The sequence below is a fragment of the Hyaena hyaena genome, unplaced genomic scaffold (assembly GCF_003009895.1).
Source record: "Hyaena hyaena isolate Hyena2069 unplaced genomic scaffold, ASM300989v1 scaffold_4, whole genome shotgun sequence".
Classification (NCBI taxonomy): Eukaryota; Metazoa; Chordata; class Mammalia; order Carnivora; family Hyaenidae; genus Hyaena; species Hyaena hyaena.
In genome coordinates this window covers 8,981,385-8,989,910 of record NW_024080636.1, presented here as the reverse complement: position 1 = coordinate 8,989,910, position 8,526 = coordinate 8,981,385, and the positions used below count along the sequence as shown (strand labels likewise).

At 66.3% G+C, this 8,526-nt stretch overlaps 1 protein-coding gene across 1 annotated transcript; it reads left to right on the top strand.

Annotated features, from left to right (window-relative positions):
* The first annotated feature begins 510 nt into the window (after positions 1-510).
* Positions 511-6,917, top strand: MAPK11 (mitogen-activated protein kinase 11). The gene is made up of 12 exons (XM_039237464.1): positions 511-632; positions 2,892-3,021; positions 3,111-3,169; positions 3,264-3,375; positions 3,448-3,477; positions 3,553-3,600; positions 3,692-3,806; positions 4,121-4,192; positions 4,423-4,502; positions 4,958-5,036; positions 5,124-5,297; positions 5,615-6,917. The coding sequence occupies exons 1-12, from the start codon at positions 517-519 to the stop codon at positions 5,692-5,694; spliced, it is 1,095 nt and encodes a 364-aa protein (XP_039093395.1). The 5' UTR covers positions 511-516; the 3' UTR covers positions 5,695-6,917.
* The last annotated feature ends 1,609 nt before the right edge of the window (positions 6,918-8,526 follow it).

Below are 8,526 nucleotides of genomic sequence, written 5' to 3'. Positions count from 1 at the left end.
CCCGCGGCCGCGCCCGGGTCGGCCCCCGCGGGAGAGGGCGCCGCCATCTGCACACCCAGGGGGACCCATCCAAGCGTCCAGTTCTGATGAGGCGGTATTTTCTCTATCGATGAAAAATCCGCTCCCCCGGCTTGATTTTGGGGAAGCGGGGGGGGGGGGTGCAGGGCCCGGAGCAGGAGCGGGGAGAGGAGGGACGGGGCTGGCGGGGGGAGGTGCGGGGAGCGGAGGCGGCCTGGCTGGGGCGGGGCCCTGCCGAGGGCCGACCCCTGCGGGCAGCCGCGCGAGCGGGCGCCCCGGCCCCGCGCACCCCCCGCCCCCGGCCCGGCCCGGGGAGGGAGGACGGCGCTGGCTTCCGCCCGGCCCCGCGCACCCCCCGCCCCCGGCCCCGCCCCGCGCCGCGCCCGCCGCCGCCTCCTCCCGCCGCCCTCCGTCCGCTCCGCTCGGGCTCGGGCTCCGGCGCGGGGCGGGGGCGGGGGTGCGGGGCGGGGCGCGGGCCGAGCGGCGGCCGCTTCGGACATGTCGGGCCCGCGCGCAGGCTTCTACCGGCAGGAACTCAACAAGACGGTGTGGGAGGTGCCGGAGCGGCTGCAGGGGCTGCGCCCGGTGGGCTCGGGCGCCTACGGCTCGGTCTGGTAGGGGCGGCGGGGAGGGCGGGGCGGGGCGGGCGGGACTGAGTGCGCGCCCCCTCCCCTCCCGCGGCGAGGCTCCCGGCGTGGGGAGGGGCCTCGCCCTGCCTCCGCCCCCGGGCCTTTCACGGATCGCGGGAATGAATGGGGGTCGGGGGCAGGGAGGAAACTTTCCCACCGGACGCCGCTCCGGCTTAGGGAGGGGGGTCGCGATCCCACCCCGTCCCAGCCGGGGCGTCCCCCACCAGGCCCAAATCCTGCGGCGTCACAGCCGGAGAAAGGGCGGGTCTCCCGGGCCCCTAAACGAGCGAACAGGCGTCCAGGGTGCTCCCCACACCCCGGCCCCATCAAGGGTCGGGCAGCCCTGAGGTCTGGCAGATGCCCCGGTCCTAGGATGGGTGGTTTTGTTTGCAAAAGAGAAAGCCCAGCTTGGGGGAGCGCAGGACCCCTCCCCTTACAATGGCTTCAAAATTGTCCTGCGTCCTGCACTCTTTCCTGTTTTCCAAAGGGTCTCAGACTCTGCATGGGGCTCAGGCCTGATCAGAGAAGCCTACCGCCCCCCTGCAGTGCTTGCGGGGGTCTACGCTGCTCCGTTTTTGCCGCCACCGAGAAAGCTCAGACCACAGCCCCACAGTTGGGCCCTGGGACCCAGACAGAGGACGGAGTCTGGAATTGGGAGACCGGGTTGGGGGTTTGGCTGAGACCCGTGTGGGGCTGGGAGGGGCGGGGGGTGGGGCTTAGGGTGAGGTGGTCCCAAGCTGTCGTGGTGCAGTTAGAATACTGACAAGCTGCGTGTGGACGTGGGTGTTGAGAGGTAACCCCCCCAAACCCAGGCCTGAGCCTGGTGGCTGCTGTCCACTGATGGGGTCTCAGGTGGGGAGGCCAGAGCCCCTAGGGATGGGGCATAACTCCTGGCTCTGACAGAAGCTTACCAGAGGGACTTCCTGACCCCCTCCAGAGGCCCAGCGCTGGGGCCCGTGCAAGGGCTCACACCCCCCACCCCCACCCCCACCTCCAGTCATTGGCCAGCTTGTCTGCGTTCTCAGGCTGGCCGTCTCCGCCTCTGGCCTCTGCCTTCATCTCTAAGACCTCAAGGGCAGGAAGAGGGTCAGGGACGATGCGTTAGCAGCTCCGTATACAGAGTCCTTGCTGGAATCACCTCTGGCCCGGAGCTGCCTTCAGGGGGCCCCTAGGGAGGGTCCAGCTGCCCTGGGAGGCCTGGGTCTCTCCGCATTGCTCTTGCTTGCTGTTGCCCCGGTGCAGGTGGTGGCCGTCCCCTGGGCTTCCACGGTAAAGCTGGTGACCTAGTGCCAACTCCCTGTCACCAGATTGTGCGGATGGGACTGCTGGGGAGAAGGGTCTGCTGCCCCACACGAGGGGCCGCTTCCCTCCTTGCCTCCCCAGAAGTGACTTGGACCTTCCCCAGCAGGCAACAGGCTGCAGGAAGGGGCATGGGTGCCCCAGGCACCTGGCAGGCTCTCCTCCACCGCCACCGGGGCCCCTGAGCATCCCAGCCGCCGCAGGAGCTTCTCCCCGGACTGTGCGCACTCACTCTCGGGGAGGCAGGGTCCTGGAGGGTGGGGGTAAAGAGGGAGAGGGGGAAGGTCTGAGCATCGGTGACCAAACAGTCCGGACTCTTAGCAGGGCTCCGGTGCGGCGGGTGTAGATGGCTGCGGGGTTGGTGTGGAGCTGGAGAAGAGCCCCTGGGCCCCTGGGGAATGTTCTGTGGGCCCAGACACCACTCTCTGTTGAACATTCCGTGTTGTCCAGTGTTTCACTCAAAAATAATAATTCAGTAAACACCCTTGGCCAGTTTTTCATCCGTATTTTGTATATTCAGAGGCATTGGGGGTCCGGGGGCTTTGGAGGTGGCTCTGGGCCCCCTGGGGGCAACAGGAGGACACCCTGCGGTGGCTGTTTTCCCGCCTGTTGTCGGAGACTTTGCCCAGCCTCTGCTGAGCTGGGGGAGAAGACCCCGGTCCCTGCCCTGGGACTCCCAGGTCAGGGCAGGCCAGGACCTTGTGGGCCGGAATGCCGGTGGGAAGGGGTGGGCTGGAGGGTGGGATCAGGCCCAGGGGAGGCAGAGGAGAGGCTTCTTCAGCAGGTCAGGGGCTGGCTGCACGGAGGGCAGTGCACCCTAGGGTCCTCCGAGCAAACGTGCAGCAGAGGTGCGTGCCCATGGGGCCAGAATAGGCTCAAAAGGAGCAGGGCCTGGGGGCGCACGGCTGGTCCCCCTCTGCACCGCCTCACTCACCCACCTTGCAGCTCAGCCTATGACACGCGGCTGCGCCAGAAGGTGGCGGTGAAGAAGTTGTCGCGACCCTTCCAGTCGCTGATTCACGCGCGGAGAACTTACCGGGAGCTGCGGCTGCTCAAACACCTGAAGCACGAGAACGTGAGCAGAGAGCCCTGGGGCGGGTCTGCGGGGCGGGGCGGGACTCCCCTCGGGGCAGGGTCGCCGGCCTTACTCCTGCCCCCGCCCAGGTCATCGGGCTGCTGGACGTGTTCACGCCAGCTACCTCCATTGAGGACTTCAGCGAAGTGTGAGTGGCAGCCGCCGTGGCAGCCGAGCGCGTGCGGGGGTGGGGGGGGGAGTAAGAGTGCGGGGCCCCTGTCCTGACCCCTGGCCCCTCCCAGGTACCTGGTGACCACCCTGATGGGCGCCGACCTGAACAACATCGTCAAGTGCCAGGCGCTGAGCGACGAGCATGTCCAGTTCCTGCTTTACCAGCTCCTGCGCGGGCTCAAGGTGGGCGCCGCGCGGGCGGGCACAGGGCGGGGTGTGGTGGCCGCAGCCTGACGCACCGTCTCCCCCTCGCAGTACATCCACTCCGCGGGGATCATCCACCGGGTAGGTGCGGCCGCGGGGTGAGGGGGGGGGCGGGCGCCACCGCCGCCCCTGCGCTCACGCCCGCCTGCCCCGCAGGACCTGAAGCCCAGCAACGTGGCCGTCAACGAGGACTGCGAGCTTCGGGTGAGCTGGCGCGCGGGAGGGGCTGTCACCCTGTCGGGCGGCGGAGCGGGGCCTGCCTGGGAGGCACTGACAGGCCTGGTGGTCGCTCTAGATCCTGGATTTTGGGCTAGCCCGTCAGGCCGATGAGGAGATGACCGGCTACGTGGCCACCCGCTGGTACCGTGCCCCTGAGATCATGCTCAACTGGATGCACTACAACCAGACAGGTGATGTCACCCCATATGGGGGCACACGGTTGTGTTGAACCAGGGTGGGCAGGGCCTGGGGACGGTGGGGGCTAGGGGCCCAAAAGCTAAGGACTGTGGTGGGGGCATTTGTGTCCAGCCTTGGGGACAGGCAAGGTTTGGGACCACTGTTGCAAAACAGACCGTAGAGGTGCCGAGCACAGCAGATCTTGGGCAAACGCCTCTGCCTACCCAGGGTTGGGTCTGCTGTCTTTGGGCCTGGGTGTGACTGAGAGGCCTGATTCTCTGAGGGGGGCTTGGGGAGGGCAGACTAATGGAGACTCCTTCCCCAACAGTGGACATCTGGTCTGTGGGCTGCATCATGGCTGAGCTGCTCCAGGGAAAGGCCCTCTTCCCAGGAAATGACTGTATCCTTGCCCTTGGGGAGGAGGCTTAAACCAGGGTCCCTTTCTGCTGGGTGGGTCTCAGGGGATGTGGCATTGGCCCTTCCTGGCTGGTCTTGCCTCCTCTGCGCCACACTGCCACCTTGGGCTCACTGACTCCCGCTGTAGGAGAGCAGGTTTGGGGCAGTGCGCCAAGGTCTGGGGGCCCGGGAAGGGTCTGCTCCTGGCCAGCAGGCATTTCCTCAGCCAGGCAGACATCGACCAGCTGAAGCGAATCATGGAGGTTGTGGGCACGCCCAGCCCTGAGGTCCTAGCGAAGATATCCTCAGAACACGTGAGTCCCAGCTCCCAGCTCCCTCCGCTAACCATGCTCCTAGGTACCCTGGAGGAAGGGACCCTGGGAACAGACTGGGAACCGTGTGGGAAGCATGGGTCACAGTGGAATAGAGCCTGAGGCAGGAGCCTGCCCCCTTAAGGGAGAAACGGGAACAGGGAAGATGTTCCCGGCATGAGGGACAGTGAGGGCAAAATCCCAGCACTAACAAACAGTGCCCTTGCCCAGAACAGTGGGGTGACACCTGGCCCCGGGGCTCCAGGCATCGAGAGCCAGGTGGGGTGCTGGAGCGACTAAACCCCACGTGGGAGATGCCTCTGGTCTGTGCATGTTCTTGTCCGGGCCTGCTGGAATGAATGAGTCTGGGGGCTTCTCTCAGCAAGCCCCTGCCTGGCTTGAGGTCAGAGGAGGTAGGGTGTGAACAGCCCCGTCAGGCCCTTCCTCTGTGTCCCCAGGCCCGGACGTACATCCAGTCCCTGCCCCCCATGCCCCAGAAGGACCTCAGGAGCATCTTCCATGGAGCCAACCCTCTGGGTGAGGACGGGCCCTGGGTCTGAGCTGGGCTCCAAGTCTGGCCCTCGATGCACAGCTGACCACTCCCTTCCACTGACCACTCGGCAGCTGTGGACCTCCTGGGGAGGATGCTGGTGCTGGACAGCGACCAGAGGGTCAGCGCGGCCGAGGCCCTGGCCCACGCCTACTTCAGCCAGTACCATGACCCCGACGATGAGCCCGAGGCTGAGCCCTACGATGAGAGCGTGGAGGCCAAGGAGCGCACAGTGGAGGAGTGGAAGGGTGCGCTTGAGGAGGGCTGGGTGGGAGAGGCGGAGCCCAGGGGCCTGAAAGCGTCATTCCCTTGGAGGCTAGGAGCTGCCTGCTTCCTTCCGGAAGTGTTCTAGTTCCTCCCCAGTGCGTCCCCCCCACTCCAGGGTGGAGCAGGTAGAGATGGAATGGGGTCGGGGGGTGTCCAACAGAGGCCTGGGGGACAGGCAGCACAGGGTAGGCTCTGGAAGGAAGCCGAGGGGCTGAGGCTGCCCTCCGGGTGACGGGCCGGGGCAGCGAGGGAAGCGGGCCAGTGACCAGTGACGGCACCCTTTCCCTTCACTCCCCAGAGCTCACCTACCAGGAGGTCCTCAGCTTCAAGCCCCCGGAGCCACCACAGTCACCTGGCAGCCTGGAGATTGAGCAGTGAGGGGAGTGTGGTGGCCGGCCACTCGAACCACAGGGTTCCCTCGGCCTGCTGGATTCCCACGAGGGGTGCCTCCCGGCACCGCTGTGGCCAGCAGCCCTGACCCGAGCCTGGGACCTTTCGCCTGCACGCTGCTCCTTGTGGGCAGTCCTCGTATGCATGTGAACACACAGAAGTGTGCCTGTGCGCAAGACACCGGGGCAGGAGTCTAGGCAGAGCATCCTGGGCTTCCTTGCTCCCCCGCCTCCTCCCAGCAACCTGGGTCTCCCTTAGGACCGCACCTGGATGCCGTAAGGGGTCCCCCAGGGAGTAGTTCTGCCCCAGCTCTCCGGGGTCCCAGAGGGCCGTCTCTGGGGGCCCCCTGGAGACTGAAGTGAGGGTCTTAGTTGTCAGAGCGTCTCGGCCCTGACGAGCGGCGCTACCCTGGAAAATGCAGAGCCCCGAGTCTGAAAGCTGGGCGGGATCTTTTCTGGGGGCTGGCAGGGCAGGGACAGAAAGTCGGTCTCGAGCCGTGTGTTCACCTGTGCTGTGTGTGGCACGTGTGCACTAACGCGTGCTCCCGGTCCCTGCGGGTCAGGCACGTGTAGGCACGCGTGAGGCTGTGGCTGCCTGAGGGAAGGGCCAGCTTCTGTGACCAGCAAGGAGCTTGAATGGATGTGGCTGTGCCGTCACTTCCCCTTCCCTCAGCCCCCGCTGTAGGGCGCGGGCGCGGGCGCGGGCGCGGGGGCGCTGTTGCTGAGACCCTGTGTGCACCGCTCAAGGGGCTCAGGCGGGCGAGGGGCATCCAGTGGGCAAAAGCCAGCCCCTTCTCCCTGCCCGTGGGGGCTGCTGCAGGTGCTCCTAAGGCGTGAAGAGCTAGTTGGCATAGGGGGCTGCAGCCTGGAGGAGGCTGGGCGGGGGGCACACCAGTGTAGACTTGCACTCAGACCCTGGAGCTGATGAAGAAGGCTCTGCACGCTCTACCTCTGCCCACCAGGCCCTGCCCCTGAGAGCTGGGGGTTCTGGTCTGTGGGTCAGCCCTCAACCTCCCTTCTTCCAGAATGGAGCTGATCTGGTAACCTCTGGACACAAACCTGCTCAGTGTGTGTTGGGGGTGGGGGTCCTCCGTCGAGGCTTCTCTGTGGGGTGGTGGTGTCCTATGCATCAGGTGGTGACCTCCCACCTTTCAGAGGCCTCAGCGTCAAGTGCCTGCACGAGGGTGTCACAAATAAAGGGGTTCTCTCTCACTCGGCTTGTGTCCCAAGTCTCCAGGCTCTGCTGCCCCGCTGTCCGCACTGCCTGAGGTGGGTGGCTGATCTGCGCACCACATCCCCGGCTGGCCTGACCCCGCCAGCCCCTGCACTGCCTCGATCCCTTGGGTCTCCAGGCAGGCAAGCAGTTGTCTCTGGCATAGCACCCTCCCTGCTCCCCAAGAGCTCGGGGGGATGGGGTGGGGCGGGTTCTCCACCCAGGCTAGTGGGCTCGGATGAGGGACAGGGCAGGATGGCCATCCACAGACCGACGCCAGCTGCCCTGCTGAGGAATTCATCGGGCAGGCTCAGCTTCAGACCTGTGCTGCCTTTCAGTGGTCAGGGAAGCCGCTGGGGGACAGTCGGGGGGTCTCTGGGAGCAAGGCCCACCCAGCCGGGTGATGGGGGGGAAAATAGCTTTTTTAAGGGGAAAGAGGCCACCTGCCCTCGGGACACACTAGCACTGCAGCTCACTCAACAAGGACACTCGTGCCCTTGCCCTGGGCATTGGGGGTGGAGACCCTGTGGGAGTGGCCTCCAGGGGCCTGGTCAGTCTGGCTGCTGGGCCTCAGGTCCTGGGGGAACCCCTGGAGCCCAAGGTAGGCCAAGTCCTGGGTGGGAGGCAGGGGACGGGAGCAGAACTGGGGCTTGCGCCACCTGGGGAACACGGCCAGACCCCTGGGCCCCACCACGGGGAGTAAGAGGGCCAGCTAGGGGCCTCCTGGAGGAGGCAGGTGGAGTGCCACGGGCCACCTGCCACGGGCAGCCCAGGGCATGAAGGGCACAGGCGGCTGTGGCTCCAGAGCCCCCGGGCTGTTCCCACTGACTGGTCTCCAAGTCCTGGGTGCTGCAGAGCCCCAGCCCACAGCCCAGGCGTAAAGCTGCTCTGGCCGCCTCGGAGCTGCTGATTCATGGCGGGTGGGCAGGGCACAGAGGGAGGGGCGGGGGGCCTTGGGGATCCTGTTACTCGGCTCATTCTCAGGCCTGGGTCGCTGCGCTGGGGGGGGCCCGGGAAGGGGGCTCTGTCCTCCAGGAGAATCTGGTCCAGGGTGTGGCCAGACATGGAAGGAGGCTGCCCCCATGGAGGGTTAAGGGGGTACAGAGACCCCAAGTAAGGCCCTCCTTCACCCCTGGGGTCAGGCGTAACTTTCTGGAGAGGGTGGAGAGGCTCAGGCTTGAGACAAACCAGAGGGAGTAAGCCGGGAAGAAGGGGGACAAAGGGCCTTGCAAATGCGGGGAGCAGGCTTCCCACGTCCCAGGTGGATGGAGAGGGGGGTTGGATGTGCACAAGAGCCCAAGGGGGACCCTGCAGGGCCAACCTCTCTAGTTCCTGGGGTTGCAGGTCACAGGAGGGGTGTTGGTGATGCAGCCTAAGTTTGGGAGCCGGGACCAACTCTTCCACAGGGAAAGGGGGAGCAGGTTAATTGGTGTGGGGGGAGGGGAGGGGTGGGGGGGGAGGGAGGGATTGGAGGGTGGGGGTGGGATAGGGGGATCCCACACTGGGACAGGATGACCAGCCCCAGGGGAAGGGCATGTCCTGCAAGGTGGGTAGCTGACATGGAGAACACAGAGCTCAACTTGCCGGGGGGGGGGGGGGGGGGGGGGG